This window comes from Macrobrachium rosenbergii, chromosome 21 (assembly GCF_040412425.1).
Source record: "Macrobrachium rosenbergii isolate ZJJX-2024 chromosome 21, ASM4041242v1, whole genome shotgun sequence".
Lineage (NCBI taxonomy): Eukaryota > Metazoa > Arthropoda > Malacostraca > Decapoda > Palaemonidae > Macrobrachium > Macrobrachium rosenbergii.
The window spans coordinates 24,899,266-24,925,643 of NC_089761.1; the positions used below are offsets into that span (position 1 = coordinate 24,899,266).

Genomic DNA, 26,378 nt, shown 5'->3' on the forward strand with positions numbered 1-26,378 from the left:
TTCTAGGTTCCTCTCGTAAGATGGCTTCTGTGCTCGGTTGATATGTTCCCATTTTCTAGAGTTCCTCTTGTAAGATGGCTGGTGCTCGGTTGAGTAGCGTTTCCCATTTTCTAGGGTTCCCTCTCGTAAGATGGCTTCTATGCTGCAATACTGAAAAGTATTAGGTGCCATTAATACTTGTAGCTGCTAGTGACACTTTCATGAACATTAAACTTAAGCTAGCTTGACACTACCAATCACTAGCTTGACACTACCAATCAAAGTAGGTTGTATGTAGTATTACCTGTTCTCCATTCTGAGTCTAAATCCTTTGATCCAAAAACCACTGACTGGCTAACACGTCTTTGTTACTGGTACAGTAAATCAGCAGGTAATACAGAGCCACCTGCACCAGTAACAAATACGTGGTAAGCCAAGCAGCAGGTAATAGCACCAAATGGAGATGACCTTATGACTAGGAATAGGAAGGAAGACAAAAGCAGTGTAGAAAAATGTAAGAGGAGCAACACAGTGTTCTCCTTGAAGACCCAATCTCTAACAACCTGTGAGGTATGTAAGAGGAGGAAGTTGGCAAAACAGACAATCGGAATTTGAAAAAGTGCACAGGAAGCAGCTTGGGGAACACGTGCCTATGAGTTCAAAAGGTGCATAGCAGTCACGGTGGTAGAAGAAGGGTGCTGTAAGATTTACTGTAACGGGCGGGGCCTTCAAAGATTTGAAGGAGACAGAAGAAGAGAGAGAGAGAAACTAGGATGATAATTGGTATATTGATTGAAAGAGTTACAGAAGAGCTGCACAAAGTTAGGAACAAATGACATTTACAAAATATCAAACTCAGGATCTGGGTCAGTCAGGAACAAACGACATTTACAGAATATCAAACTCAGGATCTGGGCCAGTCAAGTATCGTCAAAGATAGAAATTAAGAAGAATGGCAAAGCACTTAGGTCCATAAGGTGTGCAAACTAAAACGCTGAAGGTACTTGGTGTAGAAGGGGAAGAATGGACACTGGAATTGTTAAAAGGAAATCTGGTAAAATGAAGCAATGGCGAATGACGGGGAAGTCTGGTAGTAAATGTGTGTAAACAGAAGGAAGATGAAATGGACTGTGGTATTTACAGAGGAATCAAACAGAATATTTGCGAAAATATACTGGCTGAGACATGAGTAACTGTGAAAACTGGTGAACAGAAGCACGGTTTCATTAGGAGAGATACAGTTGATGCAGTTTTCATAGTGACTTTCAGGAAAACCAACTGGAATGAATACCAGTGGGGGAGGTGTTTGGGCATCACGATAGTGCGTGCCAGGAAAATTGGTTAGGTTGGTTGAAAATATGTTTAAAAGAACAAGGGACAGCATTATTAACAGCCTGTGGCAAAACAAATGTTTTAAGTTTAAAGTTGGTTTGCATCAAAGGATCAGCACTTTGTCGATTTCTGTTTGTGCTGGTAATGATGTACTGAGTGGAGGGACTAGGAATTAAAATCTATGGGAAATATTCACACGCAATGATCTAGTGATCACTGCAGAGACTGAAGAAGAATTTCAGAGAAGGGTAAGTGTGGTAAGAATCTTGAATGGGGTGATGATTTTAAGGTAAATTTTTGTCTAACTGTTCTTAGGTGTCAAGGAAATGGAGAGGGGATAAATTATTAATACAAGATAGAAGCAGCTCAGCTTTACAATTACAACAGGTTGAAATTTCAAGTACTTTGGATCTATTTACCCCAGCAGGGAGGGTGCGAAGGTTGAGGTTAAAAGCAGGATAAAAGGAGCTAGGGAGAAATGGAGTTAGGTGGCAGTCATAGTGTGACAAAAAAAAAAGGGGGGGGGGCAAACTTTAACTGGAGATAACGAGTCGTCCCTTTTCCTATAACATTATAAAGACAGACCAGTGATGATGTAGGGTTCAGAAACATCAGCATTAGGAAGGCAGGAGGAACACAAACTGGACCGAACAGAATTGAGGATGCTAGGGTGGATATGGGGGATCTTACCGCGTGAGAGGCTAGAAAATTAATAAGTTAGAGGTGTTGGGGAGATAAATATTACACACTAGTACGTAGCATAGTCGAGACTGAGGCGGTATGGGCATGTGGTAAGGATGAGTGAGGAGGAAGGAGTGAAGAATTATGGTAGGTCAAGAGGGAAGCAAACTATTAAATGAAGTGAGAAAGTGAAAGAGGATTTCGAGAAAGGATTTGAGGAGGAGGATGCCTTCGATACAGTTGGAGAAGGCGCTTCAAGGCAACTGACCCCTCAGCTTGAAGATAGCAGTGAGGATGAAGCAACAGCAGCAGCAGCCAATGGGCAGGTAATACAGCAAACTTAATTACATGTAAGGTAGGATAAATACTGATTGATAGAGCCAGGTTGCAAAACAAAGAAATTATATCAGTCCCCAGACAATAAGACGGATCCATCGAACTTGTAGCTTTTAGGCAATAAATCGATACAAGAGGTATTTGTTTAAAAAAAGACCCCCTCCAAAACTAAACATAAACAAGACGATGATGATAATGTTCACCGTAAGTGCGACCAATAGGACTAAATAATTTTGTGTGTGCCCTCAACAAGCGATTTTCTTTTTCATCATTCCTTTGTCAATACTGTAATGCTGTTTGAAATTAACCATGGTAAGAATTCCTTTATCATTTTATATTCAACTATAACTAACCATGGTAAGAATTCCTTTATCATTTTATATTCAACTATAACCATGGTAAGAATTCCTTTTATTTTATATTCAACTATATGAAAAATATGCAAGATTTTAATGTATTACAGATATCTGCACGTGTTGCGAGTTAATTTCATCTGGACTATACTTCATTCGCCTGTTAACGTAATATTTTATACCAGGCAATTACATCTGAAGAGGGAAATCGTTCGCTAACCCATGAAAATAATCTTAAGTTTCTTTATAAATACTGTGGGGAATTTTAGGAGTAATAAACAATACTTGAAAACCGAAAACACTTCAAATAGTGACCAGACTGTAGCCAATGAAATTAGCAAGGGGGAAACGCAACAATCTTCATAAAATAAAAAACACACCCAATAAACCATCCTGGCTCACTCAATCAGCAGTTGTCCTTTCCATTCAATAAAATTATATATGCCTTCCGCGATATATTCGAGATATATTCGCTTTCGTTTTTCTTATTGCCAACTGCACCACAAAATACATTTAATCATAATAATTACATCAATATTATTTATATATAAAATGTTTTCTGCATTAAATAACGCCAATCTTTTAGCATTACAGCTGTTAATACCAAGACTACAACAGAAATCTGATCACTACTGATAAGCAGTTACAATACTACCTACACTACAATTACATTTTTGAACATGGTCTTGTTACGTAACGGTAAATACCTTCAAACATGCTTCTATGAATGCTATACCCACTATAGACCTCTCCAGTTTCAGTCCCCGAGAGAGAGAGAGAGAGAGAGAGAGAGAGAGAGAGAGAGAGAGAGAGAGAGAGAGAGAGAGAGAGAGAGAGACTATGTGAAGAAGGTTGAAATGAAATTAATATATATACTTTCGTCTATTAGGGTGAATACTACTATTACATTCTTCACAACTTAGAATGTTAGTCCTCTAATCATTGAGAAGTCTAACTATTGAAATGTATTTGCTCTTTATTCTATAAAAAAACACACTACAACTACTTATTCAACCTTCAGGATTCCTTTTTCACTCTATAGTTTACACTCGGCATCCATGAGTGCAACACGTCTTGCATTATCGTCATAACCTCCAACTTCTGCTTAAGTTTTAATCTTTAAAACTTACCAAAGAACTGTCTGTAAAATTTCCTAATTCTTGACACTTAATGACATACATTCTCCATTTCATTTTACCAACACCACTCATAGCATTATACCGGGCAATAATTCCACCTTATCTCACACAAAGTACCAACAAAATGTTTACAGTCTTCCACTAAACATTCTTTCCAACTAAACAGAAGCATAGTAAATGAATAATGAATAGATAAAAAAAGTAAAATAAAAAGTCCGTGTAATTTTGGGGTCGAGAGAGAGAGAGAGAGAGAGAGAGAGAGAGAGAGAGAGAGAGAGAGAGAGAGAGAGAGAGAGCAGCAGAAGTGAAGAGGACAAGCGTGCAAGAGGCCAGACATGTCAGTAGGGAGAAGAGGAAGAAGGATTAGGAAAGGTAGAAGCAGCAATTAGCAAGATTATTCAGGACTGGAAAAGGATTAACAAGAATATTAAGGATCTGGAAAATATAAGCACGAATATTCAGGACTGGAAAAGGATTAACAAGAATATTCAGGATCTGGAAAATATTAGCAAGAATATTCAGGACTGGGAAAGGAAGACTGGGTAAGGATTAGCAAAATTATTCAAGATTGGGAAAGGATTAGTAAGAATATTCAGGATTGGGGAAGCATTAGCAAGAATATTCAGGACTGGGAAAGGATTAACAAGAATATTCTGACGTGAAATGATTAACAAGAATAATCAGGATTGGGGCAGTTTGACAAGAATATTCAGGATTGGGAAAGTTTTGACACGAATATTCAGTATTTGGAAAGGATTAACAAGAATATTCAGGATTGACAAAGTATTAGGAAAAGTATCCAGGACTGGGGAAGGATTAACAAAAATATTCAGGATTGGGAAAGGATTAACAAGACTATTCAGGATTGGGAAAGGATTAACAAGAATTTTCGGAATTTGGAGGGGATTAGCAAAAGTAGGCCTATTCAAGATTGGGAAGAATATTCAGGATCGAAAAAGGATTAGCAAGAATATTCAGGATTTGAAGAGGATTAGCAAGAATATTAAGGATTGAGAAATGATTAGCAAGAATATTCAAGACTGAGAAAGGATGAGCAAGAATATTCAGGATTGGTAAAAAATTGAGCAAAGATGGATAAGGTGTGGAATAAGCAATGTATAAAAAATGAATATGGAGAAAGGATGAAGAAAAAAATTTTTTTCTGACTGAAGCAGTATATTGACAATTATGTGAGTGAACAAATTCTGAACTGGAGGACACTGGGATGACAACAGGGAGTGACGGAATATACTATATTAATATAAAGTTAAATGGCACCTCATAAAATATGCCTTAAGTTTAACCAGACCACTGAGCTGATTAACAGCTATCCTAGGGCTGGCCCGAAGGATTGGACATTTTACGTGACTAAGAACCAATTGGTTACCTAGCAACGGGACCTACAGCTTATTGTGGAATCCGAACTACATTATACCGAGAAATGAATTTCTATCACCAGAAATAAATTCCTCCAATTCTTCATTGGCTGGCCGGAGACCCGAACTCGGGCCTAGTAGAGTGCTAGCCCAGAACTCTACCGACTCGTCCAACGAGGAACTATGGCACCTCATAAACAGTTCAAGAGTGAAAAACCCAGAAACACTGGAACAAGTGATTTGCTAAAAGCAGCTGCATGACCGGTCACTGATAGCTGACCTAATACATGAAAGAAAAACTGAAAAATGGTAAAAAACTCGACAGGGGGAAAAAGATAAATGACTAACAACTGACAAGGGAGAATTAATGCATTCAGACGTCAAAAATTTGGAACATTAACATTGCCTGGGTATGTTGTGAAAATAGCGATGGAGAGAGGCCAGGAACAGTTAGTCGAAAAGCACTGGACATGGAAGATTGCAGAAGACGCCTCGTACAGTATCGCAGACAATCACGGAAAAAGGAAAACAGACCAGATATGAGTTCTGTTAGATCATTCACAAGACTAAAAGGAGTTGAGCCTAACCCCATCAAGGAAGTGGCTCATGTAAAAACGTCAACAATGATTGAATTGAGTATACAATTTAGGCCAAAGGCCAAGCACTGAGACACATGAGGTCATTCAGCGCTGAAATGGAAATTGACAGTAAAAGGTTTGAAAGGTGTAACTGGAGGAAAACCTCAAAGCAGTTGCTACGAATCGATTGTTAGGAGAGGGTGGAGAGCAAGATGGAAGGAAGAGAATATGAAAAGAGGCACAGTAAAAGGAAAGAAAGGTGTTGCAGCTAGGGGTCGAAAGCACACTGCAAAGGACCGTAAGTAGTGCCTATAGTGCACCACAGTGATGATGATGATTAAAGTAGCAAAGTAACTGGAAGACTTCCGTTACCTGGAGATGGAAAACCAGCTGTTGTTTGAGAGAGAAGTTTGGTCACAAAAGTACACCAATAACCTGTTTATTGTTGATAAAGAGGAAACACCATTCTCCCAAAGAATGTAGATAGCTTTGCTCAAACTTTGCTTTATATGTATATTTCAGGAGGACCAAAATAATGAATACCGTAAGCACTACAAAGCAGTCAACTCATTTTTTGTTCATTGGATGTCACAAGTAACTATACAGTATATATACGAAAGGGGAGAGAGATGAGAATCATCACAACAAAGAAATTGAATTGATAAGAGATTCTCGGGTGATTGAGACACAGTTTAAGAAGTACTGATGCTAACAAAAATTGACCCATCACACACCTATATACGGGTCATTCAAACAAACCTTTCCACTCTTCAAATGTATCACTTATATATTCTGAGATTTACGCATCCTATCATATCCTGTGGGCTAATATGTACAATGTGAAGCTACCATTTAGCTATCAGACTTTGCACTAGGTTTCTTCTAGTTTAAACCGGATTCCAATTATTTTGCTATCAGGTCTAATAGCATTTCACCCGTTTTCATATGCAAATATTATCCTTGGGACATCTCCACTTCGGGAAACCCTTTCAATCCATTCTGGCTAGAGAAACTCGTTTCCATTATACTGTTAACCAAAATCAAAAGCACATCTTGACCTTCAACGTAGCAAATATTTGGTAATTAAAATTCAAAATCTCTCTCTCCATATGACGGTATGATTTTTCGAGACCTTTTTAAGTCATAACTAAAAGAGAACACTACAAAAATAATCAATATTTAAACAAACACGCCTATCTTTGCACACTGATTTTTGTCAAATTTATGTTATAAAGATTACGCAACGGAGTTTATCTTTACCTATAAAGTTAAGTATATCTTAGTTTAACCTATAAATTAGCAATTCTGATACGGTGTTCAGATTTAATACCATACTAAATAGTGGGCCTACGTACCAATAGTAGCTACAGAAAATGAATTAAAACGCATAAAGAGTTAGGCACCTAAAAAACCTCAAATTTAATACCATGCAAGGATGTTTGGTTATTAGGCTAAAGGGAAGCTAAACAGGGATATTAAATACAAAATTGTCGACAACAGGAATTAAGACGTGTAATATGATCCCTTACTTTGGTCTAATGATCTTGTTGGGCAACGATGAGAACTTAATCTTGTATTACTCTACAAGGAAATGAATTGATCCAGTACTGTCTCCAGGTTGGGGCTCAGGAAATGAAGAGATCCAGTATTGTTTCTCGGTCGGAATCGGAAAACGGAGAGATCCAGTATTGTTTCTCGGTCGGAATCGGGAAACGAAGAGATCCAGTATTGTTTCTCGGTCGGAATCGGGAAACGAAGAGATCCAGTATTGTTTCTCGGTCGGAATCGGAAAACGGAGAGATCCAGTATTGTTTCTCGGTCGGAATCGGGAAACGAAGAGATCCAGTATTGTTTCTCGGTCGGAATCGGGAAACGAAGAGTTTCAGCATTGTCTCCCGGTTGGGGATCCTCATCTGAAAATTTCAAAACAAATTAGTACCATTCTTAAACTTAAGGTTACACTGAAGTTTAGTCATTTAACACATACTGACATTTTCGAGAGAGAGAGAGAGAGAGAGAGAGAGAGAGAGAGAGAGAGAGATACCTTGGATTTAACCAGACACTGAACTGATTAACAGCTCTCCACAGGGCTGGCCCGAAGGATTAGGATTTTTATTTACATTGCTAGAACCAATTGGTTACCTATGGGACCTGCTGCTATATAGTGGAATCGAGCCATTATAACAGTAATTCCTCTAATTCTTCATTGGCCGGTTAGAGAATCGAACTCCGGGACCGGCAGAGTGCTGGCTGAGAACGATGCAATGAGAGAGAGAGAGAGGAGAGAGAGAGAGAGAGAGGAGAGTAACAAGTTCAACATCTATTTTCTCGAGTAATTAGTTAAAAAGCATTTAAGGCAAAATGAAAATTAGAATGTAACTGCAAAGAACGCTAATCAGTAATTATGGCGCTCCATCCCCCAGCCCCTACACACACACACACACACACACACCCAATTCTTCCAGGGACTATCATTCTCACTTTTAATTTTATCTGCCATTTACTTTAAACACTATTGAGGGTAAACAAGGTTGACTAACATGGTGTAATTATTATTATTATTATTATTATTATTATTATTATTATTATTATTATTATTATTATTATTATTAAGTAGCTTGAGCAACCCTTATTCCTTTGTTGACCTGAACTGCAAATTATGAACCTGGTGGTTCGTCACCCCCAAAAAAGCTTGCCGAGAACCAGAAGGGTACAACAACTGGAACCAACTATCATCCACATTTCTCTTAAACAAAATAATTAATATGATTCACTTTAAAGATACTATGGCAACCATACAGCCGAACTAGCACATTTAATACATACATTACCCTGAAAAATGCCTAAATATAACCATGCACAGTTTCCTCTATGATAAGGCCATAAAGAAGAAATACACAAATCTGTACGATGTTATCTACTGTATAACTGAATAAAAGTTACATATGAAAGTGAATAAACCGCATGACTTTAAAAGAAAATAGTGAAGCAACTAAAAAGTATCGTATAGAGGATAAATAACAAAAAAAAAGGGCAACCCTCACCTACGTTGTTTAGTAAGTAACTCGAGAATCAGACAAGTCTGTAAATGTCTGTAAACATTCTAAACTATACTATCAATGCACATCATAAATATGCGTTTTACTATAGGCATAAATTTCGTGTTAACATTAATTTAAAAGTGAGCATTATCATTACTAAAAATAATCAAGTAACATCTATCACGTTGCAAGATTGCAGGCATATGCCAGTTAACTAAAATAACCTTATAAACCTTTCTTGCATGAAACTTCACACGCTTGAATCAGTCCTCAAGAGGATTATTCAAACACATTTCACGTCACTCAGTTGCTCTCAAGCACATGGTAAGTTAACTTAAACCTAATAACTGCAGCCTATCTGAATCAGTAAAACATGTTTCTCTGGAAGGTTTTATTGAAGACGAGAATGGTACGCATTCAACTTCATTCAGGATCAACTCAATATAGTTTTGCTTCATTTTTGGATTTTACTGAAAGAGGCCAATATGCACTATCAGCATTCAGGATTAGAATTTTTTTTTTTTAATTTTCGATTTTCATTGAAAAAGAAAGTAAGTCACACTCGTTATGCAAATGAGAAACCAGTGTTCTGTAGTCTTTGGTTTAAATAAATTCTGGATTTTGCTCTACTTGCTTTAGGGCAACTGTAAAAGGATAAAACCAAGAGACTTTATAACGTATATGGTACAATTTCACCCTCAAACTTCTGCAAGTTCTGATTCTGATAAAGGTGAGATTCACAATGTTTTCAACGGTATGTAAGGGCCAGGTGACCTAGGTCATGTTAGGTGGGAGGTCCTGGGTGGCAAAGCTAATCCCTGACCCAGCCAGTTAAGGACTCAGCATTCTACATTTGGTCAGGTTTTAGGTGTGGTTGGGTTAGTTGCAACCCTATTTAAAATTACAGTTTTGGTTAGAAGAGGGGGCCAGTGGGAGCCAAGCAACCACCCACAAGGTAAGGACCCAGCACTCTAGGTTACGTTAGGTTAGAATACACCCCAGTATTTCACTTGTTTCGTGTTTTCCTCCACCAAAAAACGCCAGTTTCCCACTGTGGTTCCCCATAATTGTAGGGCATAAGGTGGCTCCATTATCTCTTAGAATACTAATGCCAAAGCGAAATCCATTAACGTTCAAAACACACTCACATGGTATAATTTTAAACTCTGGGATATGATTATAGTTCAGTTTTAAAATTTACCCAAATCCCGTAAAAGCGTAAGATTTGCGGTTAAGCTAACCTAGCTCCTATTTCACAAATATGCTAATTTATATCAAATACAGCCACAGAATAGCCTAGACCTAGGAGCCGTGTTCAATACTTCTTTGTTACTATGACATAGCCTAATACTGTTGGTAAAATTTCAAGTAATAATATAAATACTGATTGAGCATGTTTGTTGTTAGTACAATGGAGGTGTGATCTGCAAAGCATGGTGCCCTAGGATATGGTTAGGTGAAGGAAGGTTAGGTTAGGATGTTTCCCAATTGAAATATTTTTGGTCTGCTTGACCCACAGAAATTGTGCAAACAGCTCTCTCTGCTCTTTTGCCAGATTTTCTCACTGTACACATGCCTTTGCCTCAAATTTTTTCTGATAGTTTCATTGGTGTTTCATACGATTTTGGTCTACTCAATTTACTAATAATTTGAGTTTTGATACTCCCCATCCTGTCCACGATAATTTACCAGACTAAGCTAGGTCTACGGATTTCCTGCAAAAATATCAAATATCTGAAAACACTAATTCATTCCAGCTCAAACATCCTACCTAACCTAAGGCAATTGGTCCTTGTCTGACTCAACCTAACCAGCACTGAACCTCAAAGCATATGGGCTGCAATAAATGAGTCAATAACATAAGCCACTCGTAAAATACCTACAGTATTATATCGGATAACCAATGGTTTGTACAAATGTTACATGTGCTAACCAAATTAGATAAAATTTTATTTTATTACCAGGACCACTCACATGAACAACATTCATTATCAGCACTAAGGGCATGAATGTCTAAGCAAGGACTAAACATCTCAGTATCAGCAAATTTACAACAGGTTTCAATTTGGGGTACTGTAATTCTAAGCAGGCTGTCGGCGGCAAGCTAGGCTATGGCACTTGACGTTTTCCTATGTTATTTTACTTGCTTTACAAGAATTTGAAGTAATATTTTGTCGGCCATCTGTAACTAAGCTGTAACTGACCTTTGAAGGCTCCACAATAGTACCAACGGGTCCCCTGCACCGACCTATACAGTTCAAAGGTAAATTACAGTTTAGTTACAGCCGATGGGCAAAATATTACCTTAAACTCTTGTAAAATAAGTAAAATAACATAGAAAAACGTCAACTGCCATAGTCTAGCTTGACTGAACACTATTCGAAGCTTTTGGTCGGGGCGAAGAAACGTAAACCGGAAACAAAGTTTACAGTTTAGCTACAGCCGACTGGCAAGATATTACCATTTCTGCTTTCAGTTTGGGGGTGGCAGAACGGCGTTTCACGCCTTATCCGCATTTTTAAATATTCTTGGCAAGCTCTTATGTTCTGGCAGGCAGTAATGTTGCGCTGCGCGCGCTAGCAACAGGGATTACAGAAAATGTAAAAAGAATATTACTTTAAATTCTTGTAAAGCAAGTAAAATAGCATAGGAAAACGTCAATTGCCACAGTCTAACTCACCGCGGAACACCGGATTAGAATACTACTCTCTCAGTTGAACTTGGAGGCATCGAGCCCCCCTGTATGACCGCACATGCGTGATAGGGCCTGGATTCAGCAGTAGTAGTAATACATGAAAAGTGCCTTTGAAATGGCTTCCGTTATCCATTTATTCGCCCTTTTTTTACACTTGTTTTTCGTGTTTTAAATGACATATATAACAGGAAATACAACAATAAGGTACCCTAACCTTTTCCCCAAGTTATTTACGCCACCCAAAACCCCGAATTCCCAATGGGTCCCCCTTACCATTAACTATTCTCGAAAATGTTTTACCCCACCCATAACTCTGATTCCCAACGAGTCCCCTTTACCGTTGGCTACAGTTCTAAGATAATTTACAGCTTAATTACAGCCGAGCGACAAAACATTACTTTAAATTCTTGTTCAACAGGTAAAGTTCTATAGAAAAACGTCAACTGCCATAGTCTACCTCACCGCGAACAGCTGGCTTAGATCAACCCAATTTGATTTTCATATTAAGCATATCAAGGAGGCAAGAACAAAGCAAATAAACTCCAATTTAGGGAACTGGTATCAAAGAAAAAAACACTTTACCATCAAGATTATCAATAGCCCAACTTGAACTCCACACTAGCCTATTAATCCAATCACAAAAGGATGATAGCCTACCTATCCTGTACAAGAATGCCATGACTCATTTCAGGGCCATTTCTGTTGGTTGGTCAGACTCTATAATCCCTCTTATATCTTACCAAACTTAACTGCCGCCTTTGGGCAAGGGTAGGTGCTGACATAAGGTATGCCAAGTAAATCTAAAAACTACCAAACCAGGGTCAAAAAAGTTTTCAAACCTTAGGATTTTATACCGAGATGGTCTTGTCAATTTGTTTTAGCTTATTTTTTTTATCACTCACACCCTAATAACTTCCTAAATTCAATCAAAATAATAGTAATTATTACCTTAATAATACGGCAAAGAACGACACACGAATCACGATCACAAACTCACGAGCAAAAGTCTGAAGTCCTGAACTTCAACTGATCCAACCAGTGGTTCCTAAATGCCATGGATCCGTGAGTCGGTGCTACCAATATTCCCCTAGCGTGAAAATCAGATATCCTTGGGGAATGTTGCCTGCTCGTCTTTATATTTTCAGACATCCAGAGTTTCTAGACTTATTTTTATGGTTCCAATAATACGCAGAAAAATCTAAAGCATTGTTAAGTATTCAATTATATCTTATATTGATTTGATTAACATTTGCGTGAAGTTTCAGTGGTTCATACTCCTCTAAAATTATTTTCACAGAGAGCATCAGGTGTAACAACTTCCAACATTTCAGAAACATCGGCATTACCTGCATGCTCCGGCTATCAAATACGACACAAAGGGGAAATAAACATACTGATTATTCTCCAATCATTTTGATTAAATCTGGACACTAATTAATTTCACCATATGTTGTAGGCCTGTTAGTTTCACCACCGAACACCTCACTAAGATCAGAGAAGACCAGTCACCAATGTTGTTAGTATATTCTTTTAAATGTATTTCAAGCGGTACCACTTTTGAGTCGGTGGAATTGTCTGTGATAGGGGCGTCAATTGGGGGCGGGGGGCTGGGGGCCACTAGACCCCCACAAGACACCGATGACCCGCCCAGACCTGGTTTGCTCCCTAGCTTTGAAATAATAATAATAATAATAATAATAATAATATAATAATAATAATAATAATAATAATAATAATAATATGTGGGTAGGTGTGGAACACCTGTTTGCTGCTTTATCAACTCAACACAGCTCTTATATGGCTTTAAAATGCTCCAAAATGCGCACAAATTTCAAAAAATTTCGCGTGGGGGGCTTACAGCAGGCCCCCTACCCCCAAGAAAAATGTGAAATGACCACAACCCCAACCGCTCTCTCTCTCTCTCTCTCTCTCTCTCTCTCTCTCTCTTTCTCTTCCTTTTGCATGCATGAAAATTCCAACAAAGCAAAGTAAGGCCGTACAGCTCTTTTTCATAAACATGACTTCCTCTACGACACTGCCATAGGGAAATAAACTAAAGAAATTGAGCCAATTTTCAAGCATATTTTCACGAAAGGAAAACTAAATATTCTAATCTCAGCGGAGATGGTTCTAGAAACAAAAGGATTTTAGCTGATTCCTCTGACGAAACCTTCATTTGCGGACTCCTGGACAGTCTTGCTTAACAGTGATTAAACTTGGGAGTTTTAACACTTGACAATATCTATCTTACATCTTCAGCAAAACGGCACGTCGATTCCAGCCACAGCTTTGCTTCATGTTATAAGCAGAGTATTCGTAAAGCAGCGCCTAAGAATTTCAGTTTAGATTTCTATATGAAAAACAAAAGTATATATGATATTACGAAGAGAAAACGTGTGAGTCACTGAACAGGTGAAGCAAGAATTTCTTTTTTGTTTCTTAGCATTCATTGATAGTACATAAATCACAATCAGAACCCATCAATGAATGCTACAAGAACTCCATCCCTGATAAAATATCCTTCTTGTATAAAAATGATACACCTTCAACAAATTTGGATTTTGTGGTAGAAGTAACGAATTCCATAACGATCTATGTGTAGTGTAACTACAAACCTCTGTATGACAGTTAACTGACATAAGTTAGAGCCATGATTTTAATTTTTATATGGATTTGTGTTCCTTAATTGTTTCCAAGATGTATGAGAAAATTTACACAGTCACCATCGGGAATATCAGCAGAAGCTTCTTGCACCCACATTCTCTAACGTCTACGTCTATCAAGATAGAGACACTGATTTCAAATGGAATAATGGCTACTTAGCTTAACCTTAGATGAAATTAAGCTTATCTCTGTGGATGTACGCTGTCACTCTTCACCTCTTCCATGCAATAATTTAATTTGACTGTGTTCTGTGTTCGATCTATTGAATTTGATAAACCAGTGATAATGCTTCTCCGTTCCTGTATCTGCTTTTCCTGTTTCTACAGCAGAACCTGCCCTGAATACTCTTTACAAGGTAGGTCTATCATTTCCTTCGTGGTTAAACCCCCGCTTCTTTCTTTTTCATACCCGTTTTCTTTCTTTTTGTATTTCCGTTTTCTTTTGTTCTAAACACTGTCACAGAAGCTTTCTCTCTCTCTCTCTCTCTCTCTCTCTCTCTTCTTGGGATCTTCATCCCTAAACGCTTAATTCACTCTTGGCTTTATCTCTCGACCGCAGGTACCCGATTGCGACACAAGAAAAGGCTGACACGGCAATTTTGTCGACGTCACTCCTCGGCATTTCCGACTATCCTAGGAGGGAGAGGCTTCTATGGGGCCCTGGTCTAGTGAAAGGGTAGGGGGGGGGTGTGATATGGACTATAGGGGTGGGTGTTTGGGAGGGGGTAGGAGGGAGGGGTGATGGATTGGAACGCCTTGTAGGGAACAGGTGGATCTGGGATTTTAGGGGGTTTCGTTCTTGAAGATGTATAACCTTGTTGGGATGTTGCTGGGGAAATATTACTGATTTTGTGTGTTTTATATTGTATGAAAATTACATATAAAACACACGTACACTCCCATTACAACTACTGTCATATGTTTGTACGTAGTGTATATATATATATATATATATATATATATATATATATATATATATATATATATATGTTGTGTCATTATCTTATGCCATAAATAATCTAATCGTATTCGTTGCTAGGCCAATCATTGTATTTTGCTTCATATAAGCTTACATATAAATATGTCTTTTAATCTAAACTTTATCGCCGTTTCTTTACAAAAAAAAGGACAAAAACCACAACATCAGATAACATCATTTCACCATCAATCTGGTTCCTAGAAAAATAAACGAAATTATTCACTCCTACATTCATCCACTTGATGATAAATTAAGGATGAATCTCTCCTTTACAGAAGGGCCACTAATACAACAGCTATTATGATATATTAACTGAATTAAGGAAACTATGTTTATCAGCTTCAGCAAAAGGGTTATCAGGTGAAGTTACAATATTTACCAGGAATAAATGAAAAAACACTGAGAGTCAGTTACAAAATAAAAATGATTTTATATGAATATGGTTACTTCCATTTTCTCTGCATATATAAACAAAAGTAAACATCACTATAAGTTGTATAAATATTACCTACGTGTTATTTTAAATAAACTGCCAATACTTGGCAACAAACGCAAGCAGATGACCCAAGCATTTGGGCACGAGGGCAGAAACACGAGACGCATGCTCTTAAACCATGGCGTTTGGGCAGCGCGAGCTAAAATACCCACCATAAAGTATTTCCTCATACCTGCCCACCGCGCTGGCATGTGTAATGGGCACCGTTGGATGCGTTCATAACAGTAATCCTGGATGCCCTTCGGCGGATAGGAAAGCGTATATATAGGGGTTCCTATAGTCCCGGCAGGACCCAAGTGGTCCTACAAAGGCGTTTTCGGAAGTCAGGAGTTATGGGGTGAAAAATGGCCCGGTCAGATGATTTGGGCAAATTTATGTTTTTTGGTAAGAAAAGGGAAAATAAGACAAAAGGTTGATGACTAGGCAGCAGGTTACATATTTCTGGTGGGGAAAATTCTGAGAGGAACTCTCTCTCTCTCTCTCTCTCTCTCTCTCTCTCTCTCTCTCTCTCTCTCTCTCTCTCTCTCTCTCTCTATATATATATATATAGCCTATATATATATATATATATATCATTATTAATTCGTGTCACCTGGACAGTTGGTGGCTCTTGAGAAAAAGACTATGATCATTAACACATTAATAATCAAACTGCTAAAATATGGGTGAAATCCTTGCGCAAAAAGCTTGCAAAACAGCTTCTTACACCTATACAGAAGGCTCATCAGCAGCGCGTCTAAACCCCTATGCACGCTGCCATCACCACTATCTTGCACGCGAGACAGTGGATGTTGAGGCAATGCTCCTTTTATACCGTCTATCCCGTCCTTTCTTTGTCTTCCTCTTCTCTGCCTTCACTCTTCCGAATTGTGTGCTTTTTTTCTTCAAGCAATCATCCTCCATTCTTTCCCCATGACCGAACCAGGCAAGGCTTTTAACCAAAGTTTAGTCCTGAGTCTAGGTCTGCTTGCACGCACGATGCTCTTGATTGTTTTGCTGCTCCTGTAATCGTACAACGACCGTCAGTTGTTTAATTGCTTCAATAGAATAACATAGCTGTATTCATGTTCTTTTCCTTATAACTAAGAGAATCATACACCCTCAGCCGGTAAACGGTCAATGACCTCCACTTCCCTGCCCTCGCCCCCGCCATTCAAAGAAGGAATTTCCGTTCGTGGCTGGAAAAAAGAAGTAAATACTGAACACGAGAAAATGTTACGACATTCCTGGAAATATTCTTTCATGCCACCTCAAATTTCCTACAGGATAGTAATAGCAATTTACGTTACATACTTCTCTGAAGTGTTAGCGATGGTCTAATATGTAGTCTTGAAAATTCTTCAATAAATAAGTATACCAGAAGCCATGCGTGTATGATACCGCCCCTAGACTCACAAGGTAAAGGACTGGGTTAACTTAAGACTCAGATGAAAGTCTGGTTAACTTTAGACGTAAACACTCATTAGATAAAAGATTTAGTTAACTTTAGTAGTGTAGCCTCATCAAACAAAAGATTTGGTAACTTTAAACGTATAGACCCATTGGATAAAAGATTTTATTAACTTTATACATATAGACTCATTATATAAAAGTCTGGTTAAATTAGACGTCTAGATTCATTAAATAAAAGATTTTGTTAATTTTAGACCTATAGCAGACATTCGACGAATCTTGACCTTCATCTCCCTTTTTTTCTATTTTTCAAAAACTATCTATGTATACAACACCGCATAAACTTGTAGAAATCAAATTTCTCTTGAAAAAAAAATGGAAAAAAATATAGCAGTATCTGGAATAAGGTCATATAGATATGGAGTGGGGTTATACAGTACATTTTCCATTTATAATAAAAAAAAATTCAGTCACAAATATAAATACAGAGGTAGCTTCCATTGCTTAGTATGCAAAAGAGGCATCGTTACAAGAACCCTCATAAATAAAATATGATCTAATTACCATTAAGAAAAACCAGCTTCTACAGGCGACCGCCTTATTAAAGTACAGTAACTCTTTTGTAACCCACCTCGCTTTGGTTACTAAGACTTCTTTGTAGTCTACGATATTACATAATCCATCTTTCGATGGTGATATCGATATTTTGTAAAGCAAGTCTTTTTAAAAGGCCGTTAAATTAAATCAGTTTCTAGGCCTATCTAAAATGACTTTGTGCATTAACTGTTATCAAATTAATTCTCTCTCTCTCTCTCTCTCTCTCTCTCTCTCTCTCTCTCTCTCTCCCTGATCACAGATTAACGCAAACCTCCAACGGCTGAAACAACCTAGCAACGATTGCGTCACATAACCGTAGTCATATTCAAAATCAAGACCTTACTGAATCTCTTTATCAGTTTGAAAACATCAAAACTTACTTTTAATAACACCAGGAGCAGCGTTTCATTCGTGTAAATAAAAGTAAGAAGAGTAGGTCTAAAATATACGCTCCCTTGTCCGTTTAAACTTTAAAAGACACCAAGCAGCCCTAGACCGAGTGACCAAGGTCAGGTTTACCCGGACTACCGTACTATAGACCGACGCTTGGATGCTATCAGCCAACGGACGCCAGTATTGCAGCCATAGCTTTTTTATTTTTTAACCGCTCTCCACGCGTGCATTTTGTTTCTTTTTATTTCGTCTTTCGCGCCGTTATCTACTTAGACATCTGAAGCATAGCATATTTGAGCATTAGTCTAGTTAGGTGCTTTCCATTAATTTTGTTCATTACTTACATGAATATATGGCAATGACCGTTGTCCACCGTCTACAGAATCACACTCGATTATTGATTAACCAAAGACAGAACATTACGCCGTTGCCCATAGATGACTGGACCGTATCAGGCTTAGACCTTTCATATACAGTCTTACAACAAATACAAAAAACATAACGATATTTAGTTAATTTAACATATAGCCTACAACTACTATCTCAGTATCCCGAGCACAACGAAAGCATCTGAAACAACACACTTTTTCAGTGGTAAAATAATTTATCACTAGCTTTCCATAGATTTAAACCACCCTTAGATAATAAATCTCACTAATTATACAATAATGCACCAATTATACGATCATAAATCTTAACTACGGCGCGTTACTGAAAGGAAGCTAATTTAAGGGTCTAGCAGAAGGAATCATTAACGGGTAGTGAATGGAGAGTTGGGAATGGCTTAAATCGCCATACAAAACCGCGTAGAGTTTCTCAAGATACAACTTTGTATAAATTTTCTTTTGTTTATTATTATTATTATTATTATTATTATTATTATTATTATTATTATTATTATTATTATTATTATTATTTCTTAAATATGTATACATTTATAAGAAATACGACATAAAGCGTTACTATTGTATCTTAGCCAGCAAGAATAGGATATTCATATATGAAAATAGAAACCAGATATGAAAAAATTATAGTCAAATATATAGGATATATTTAAACGACTACACTTTATGTATGAATCTACAGCTGCATGTCTCCAGAATATGAATATTCAATACAGTTCCTGTATTTTGACCCATCATTCTTATCAGCATTTAAACAATCATTTTCTTATAAATGCCCATTTCCGTAAAGCGTATCCATACTTGAATTTTTTTAGTTTTCTGTAAAAGAAAACTATTGTGCCGGCTTTGTCTGTTCGTCCGCACTTTTTCTGTCCGCCCTCAGATCTTAAAAACTACTAGGGCTAGAGGGCTGCAAATTAGTATGACGATCATCCACCCTCCAATCATCAAACACACCAAATGGCAGCCCTCTAGCCTCAGTAGTTTCAATTTTATTTAATGTTAAATTTCGTCACAATCGTGCATCTGGCAACGCTATAGATGCCAACAACACAGGCCAACACGGCAGCGGCTGAGAGTTTCATGGACCGTGGCTGAGAGTTTAATACAGCATTATACGCAGTACAGAAGACTCGATTGCGCCGAAGAAACTTCGGCACATTTTTTAATTGTTTTATTTTGGTCCTAATCATTTTATGGGCAAATATGTATCACACGTGAATAAACAGAGGGAAAGATAATAACTTAAGAAACTATAGAAGAAAGAGGAAGGAAAATTTGACTTATATATTTATCTATTTTTACAAAAACACTCGTTTGTGACTTGTCATATCCACATGCATAGACACACACATACACAAATGCACACACGCATCTACTCGCGCATGCGCACAGAAGTCACAAAAAAATCAAGACGGATTTCAGAGTTACGAAACACTGATTCACTAATTAAGAGACATCTGTATGCGTCGCTATTCACTGATAAAAAACAAGCATCTGCGTCCATCTCAATTCAGTGATTAAGGAACCATCCGTATGCGTCGCTATCACTATTCAATGATGCGAAACATTATGCACACAGCCGTCCACTGATGCGGAATTCAACGCCAACGCAAAGGAGAATGAAGTTCGAACAACATTTAAGAGCAGTTGACCTTTGGCCTTTAACCTTAACCTTTCATTCATATATCTCTTTTTCTAGTGTCTGGGTTTGGCTTTATTCGTGCACCGCACGATACAGTCATTCCTCTTCCTCCTGTCCTTTTGTTATTATTATTATTATTATTATTATTATTATTATTATTATTATTATTATTATTATTATTATTAGTGTAGAAGAGAAAAGAATTTAAGGAAAATTGAGCAGACTCAATATGAAATGAACACATATGATGCAGCCTTCATATTCAACAGGACATTATTATTATTATTATTATTATTATTATTATTATTATTATTATTATTATTATTATTATTATTATTATTATTATTATTATTATTATTATTGAAGTGAACTCATATGATGCAGCCTTCATATTCAACAGGACATTATTATTATTATAATTATTATTATTATTATTATTATTATTATTATTATTAGTGTAGACGAAAAATTAAGAAAATTCAATATAATTTAAAAGATACAGCCATTCATTTAAAGGTTCTCATTATTATTATTATTATTATTATTATTATTATTATTATTATTATTATTATTATTATTATTATTATTATACTTCTTTTTTGGCCTTCGCTGGTCCGATCCATACGCGCACTGAAACAAAGACACTGGAACTCTGTCTCAAGTTCAACCAATGTCTCCGGAATTCTCCCAGTGGAAAGCTAAATTCTTCAGCTCCATTGTCTCCGGAATTCTCCCAGTGGAAAGCTAAATTCTTCAGCTCCATTGTCTCCGGAATTCTCCCAGTGGAAAGCTAAATTCTTCAGCTCCATTGTCTCCGGAATTCTCCCAGTGGAAAGCTGAATTCTTCAGCTCCAATGCCTCCGGAATTCTCCCAGTGGAAAGCTGAATTCTTCAGCTCCAATGTCTCCGGAATTCTCCCAGTGGAAAGCTGAATTCTTCAGCTCCAATGTCTCCGGAATTCTCCCAGTGGAAAGCTGAATTCTTCAGCTCCAATGTCTCCGGAATTCTCCCAGTGGAAAGCTGAATTCTTCAGCTCCAATGTCTCCGGAATTCTCCCAGTGGAAAACTAAATTCTTCAGCTCCAATGTCTCCGGAATTCTCCCAGTGGAAAGCTAAATTCTTCAGCTCCAATGTCTCCGGAATTCTCCCAGTGGAAAACTAAATTCTTCAGCTCCAATGTCTCCGGAATTCTCCCAGTGGAAAGCTAAATTCTTCAGCTCCATTGTCTCCGGAATTCTCCCAGTGGAAAGCTAAATTCTTCAGCTCCATTGTCTCCGGAATTCTCCTAGTGGAAAGCTAAATTCTTCAGCTCCAATGTCTTCGGAATTCTCCCAGTGGAAAGCTAAATTCTTCAGCTCCAATGTCTCCGGAATTCTCCCATGGGAAAGCTAAATTCTTCAGCTCCAATGTCTCGGAATTCTCCCAGTGGAAAGCTGAATTCTTCAGCTCCATTGTCTCGGAATTCTCCCAGTGGAAAGCTAAATTCTTCAGCTCAATGTCTCCGGAATTCTCCCAGTGGAAAGCTAAATTCTTCAGCTCCATTGTCTCGGAATTCTCCCAGTGGAAAGCTAAATTCTTCAGCTCCATTGTCTCCGGAATTCTCCTAGTGGAAAGCTAAATTCTTCAGCTCCAATGTCTTCGGAATTCTCCCAGTGGAAAGCTAAATTCTTCAGCTCCAATGTCTCCGGAATTCTCCCAGCGGAAAGCTAAATTCTTCAGCTCCAATGTCTCCGGAATTCTCCCAGTGAAGCTGAATTCTTCAGCTCCAATGTCTCGGAATTCTCCCAGTGGAAAACTAAATTCTTCAGCTCAATGTCTCCGGAATTCTCCCAGTGGAAAGCTAAATTCTTCAGCTCAATGTCTCGGAATTCTCCCAGTGGAAAGCTAAATTCTTCAGCTCCAATGTCTCCGGAATTCTCCCAGTGGAAAGCTAAATTCTTCAGCTCCAATGTCTCCGGAATTCTCCCAGTGGAAAGCTAAATTCTTCAGCTCCAATGTCTCCGGAATTCTCCCAGTGGAAAGCTAAATTCTTCAGCTCCAATGTCTCGGAATTCTCCCAGTGGAAAGCTAAATTCTTCAGCTCCAATGTCTCCGGAATTCTCCCAGTGGAAAGCTAGATTCTTCAGCTCGTTTTACCCAAATGGAACTGAAAGACCATTGGAGTAGCCTGTCAGGTCTATTTAAGCCTACTGCTCCGTCATTAGAAACATAATATCCTTACATTTGCATCTGTTGAAGGAATTTTTGTGATAATGTGAGCAAACCCAAATTGGAAAAATAATATTGTAGTGACATATAATTAAACAAAGTTTATATTGCTTACGAACTAAAAAGGCATTCATTTAACATGTCTAATTTTTGATCAGGGGTAAATTGGTTCAGTACTAGTTTTGTAAGTGTCTGAAACGCGTTTTGGATCTTTCCTAGATAGTGCCCCCAAGGATTTTAACCCGTTATGTATCCACCTTTGCGGTGTGTTTAGTAAAAGCCCGTTGGGGACGTCCGTAAAAACATAAACAAAAGACTGTAAATATCATAAAGATAATGACCCCAAGAAATATTAGTCCTAAATAACGAACCCCGAGCTCTGTTTGGGGTCATTATCTAGGAAAGATCCCGCGTTCTTATTTACAAATAATTAGTTTGTCTTAAAAATCAGTGGCTTAGGAGGAAAACGTGACGACAGTCACTGTCTAATTCAATCCCTAACTGATGAACCCGGATGTATCAATCCCTCATGTAGAAAATTTCCCAAGATGCATGGTAGTTTTATAGACCTACACATATGCTCATCAACATCACGTTGATACGCTTACAAAAACCACGTTGTTTATATATATCATGCGCTCGCTCTAATGCTCTTAAATCATCTCATTATTAGAGTTATCTAAATGATCTAAGTTATTCTTATTATTTAAGTAGTTATTTCAGATATTTAAACATTAAAAACTTAGAGATAGTCGCTCTACGGGATAATTTGTCAAAGTGAAGCTCTGCGCAAACATTACAGCTTATTCGTACAGAAATAAAACTCACTTTTCTAGGCCTATATGGCACCTGTGAATAACAAACTTAGGCTGCATCAGTTTTCAATTTACTTGATTGTCTTATCTTAACCTACTCCCTTGTAATCTTTCCCTCCATGTCTCTCTCTCTCTCTCTCTCTCCCTACTGCCACAAAAATCTGGCCATATAAGCCAATATGGTGTATGGAAACGCCCCATACTGCCAAATGACCCCTTCCCTTCCCTTCCCAATCCCCCTTGTGTCAGAAGGACGGACGTCCTCGTGACGCAATTGGTCTTCCCCCGCCCCCAACGCCACAATATCACCGGAAATTCTTTGTGCGAAGGGATTTAGGATACACACGATCCGGGTCATAAAGTTATAGGCTGAGCTATGGAAGGTGATCCCTTGCGATAAGTGAAGGGAGAAGGATTCCGTGATATACCTGTTTGACCTGCGTCGTCTTGGATTGTGGTTTCGTCAGATATATATATATATATATATATATATATATATATATATATATATATATATATATATATATATATATTATATATATATACATACATAAGAATATATGTACATATATATATATATATATATATATATATATATATATATATATATATATTATATATATATACATACATAAGAATATATGTACACATATATATATATATATATATATATATATATATATATATATATATATATATAAATATATATATATATATATATATATATATATATATATATATATATATATATATATATATATATATATATATATTTATATATAATATATAATGTATAATGAATATATATATATATATATATATATATATATATATATATATATATATATATATATATATATATATATATATATATATATATATAATAATGAATGTGTGTGTATATATACTCACGAATAAGGAAGAATTTAAACTGAAGAATAGGAAGGACCTGAGCTCACTGCTACTAAACTGAGGATAACGGATGAAAGATAATGAAAAGAATATATAAGGAATGTGAAGAAGAATTTCAGAGCAGAGATGATGAATAAACTAAACAGACGATTTGCACCACAAGCGGTACAATGGAGAGGTAAATGACGAGGAAAAACTGAGAAACGAAATTACTGATTAAGAGAAAACACAGCTGGAGATGTTCTTCAAAAGAGGATGCGATAACTGATTCAACCCTGGAGTTTTCGTGGACATTTCCAAAAGTGAAGATGAAGAGAAGCAGAGATGTATGATATGACAGTTAGTGGGATGATTTTTAGACTAAGAATGATTTTGGAACTATAAAAAAGTATCAAGCAGTAAAAAGTTAAAAGTGTTATTCTGTTCTTGTTTAGGATGGTATCTGAACACACTGGCTAAAACAAGTAAGGTATTACCTATAGATAATATGAGAAAAAAAGTGGTTGATTTACAGTAGGCCTATGAATGAAGAGACGATACAGAATAGCAAGAAAGATGAAATAAGGTTCCTGCCACTACATGGTAAGAAATGTGTGAACAGAAACAGTCATAAGAATAAAGATGACTATAATAATAACTGTTCTTAATACTTACTTATATTTAAATAAATACCGCACAGAGAGACTGGCAGGAGACATGCTGCTATAATGGTACGTGAATTAAGTTACTACAAGCACCTGAGAGACGAAAACAACGGAAATGACGGTATTTGTTAAGGTATAAAACGTGCTGTTGACGAGGTTTCTGGGCTTCTGAATATATATTTTCGATAAACGACTCTAAAACTGAGGAATTTGTTTCCGGACAAAGGTTTTGTTTGGCCTTGACTCAAAACTATTCAGAGGGATAGGGCAATGACTGACGCTGCTTTGTTTCCAGATCTACGCACAACAATGGAAAATTGTAATATCTCTCTCTCTCTCTCTCTCTCTCTCTCTCTCTCTCTCTCTCTCTCTCTCTATATATATATATATATATATATATATATATATATGAAATTTTTATCACACCGTGATTTAGATACAATCATGAAGCTACAAATGTCGCTTAATATCGAAATTCACGCTACCTCGGTATATCTCCGCGAGTGAATATATGTAAACTAAAGGATTCTCGTACGTAAAAAGAAGGATGATATCTGAAGGCTGAAATAATAGGATTTTTACAGATATAGAGCGAAAAAAGATGACGTTCGTTGCCCGAAATTTTTTAAAATGTTTTTCTTTAACGCGGTGCCCGAATGCGCCTGGAAAGACTTTAAGGATATTTCAAGGTCTGGCAGAATCGTGATTCTGTTAAAAAAAAAAAAAAAATCAGCAGGAGACGGAGAGAAAAGCTGAAAAGTGAGAGTCATCCAGGTGAACGCAAGAGAACGCAGACTTTTAAAAGGGAACGGTTTTTGGAGGTGAACAGAACACGTTTGAAGTTATGTACTTTATACCTATTTTTCAATAACTGGAGCTTCAGGATTGTTGAAAAGAAGACGTTTCCAGGAACTGTGCCTGGTTATGTGTGCACATATTATGTATGGAAAGATAAAATGAGTGATAATAAGACGATTTTTAAATTTTCTGCCTTCTTATACATATATAAGCTGCTGTATGTCAAATTATATATATATATATATATATATATATACATACATACATACATATACATATGTATATACATATATACATACATACATATACATATGTACAGTATATACATATATATATGTATATATATTTATATGTTTATATATACATATGTATATGTATATATATATATATATATATATATATATATATATATATATATATATATATGCATGCATGTGTGTAAAGACGTTTATGGCTTCTTGCCCAGCCTTTCCCTTAGGCAATTCTCATTGAATGGTAAGGCATTCGCAGCGTTTACTGCTCTGTGACAACACTTTTTCAATTTCCTGTACCTTTCCTTGTCTTCAAGGCTAAAATTCCGAAGGAAAAGACAAAAAGTGTTGTTCTGCTGCTCTATTTATTTATGCTGAAACAGATGTTGCATAAGGATAAGTAAACAGAGCGGTACAGAAAGAATTTTTGTTTTATTCAGGACTTTAGCAATGATGGTAAGAAAAGGTACAGGAAATTGAAAAAGTGCTATCACAACACAGACGCCACAACAAGTGCATTACGACACACACACACACGCACGCACACACACAGACACACACATATATATTTATATGTGTGTATATATATACACATATATATGTATATATTTTTGTACATATATATATACATATATATAGCATCCTGCTTACCCCATATGAAAAATGGAAAA

General features: G+C 36.9%; 1 protein-coding gene and 1 long non-coding RNA gene across 2 annotated transcripts in view; both read right to left on the reverse strand.

Moving 5' to 3' along the window:
* Positions 1-100: 100 nt before the first annotated feature.
* LOC136849830 (uncharacterized) lies at positions 101-12,602 on the reverse strand. The gene is made up of 3 exons (XR_010856436.1): positions 12,459-12,602; positions 7,304-7,687; positions 101-150 (listed from the first exon to the last, which is right to left on the reverse strand). It is a non-coding gene; the product is annotated as an uncharacterized lncRNA (long non-coding RNA).
* A 4,137-nt stretch (positions 12,603-16,739) lies between these two features.
* Positions 16,740-26,378, reverse strand: part of LOC136849410 (uncharacterized) — a 12,224-nt gene continuing 2,585 nt past the window's right edge. Inside the window, exon 4 of the mRNA XM_067122761.1 lies at positions 16,740-16,826. Coding sequence (XP_066978862.1) covers positions 16,740-16,826 — 87 coding nt within the window. The remainder of the gene's footprint in view (positions 16,827-26,378) is intronic.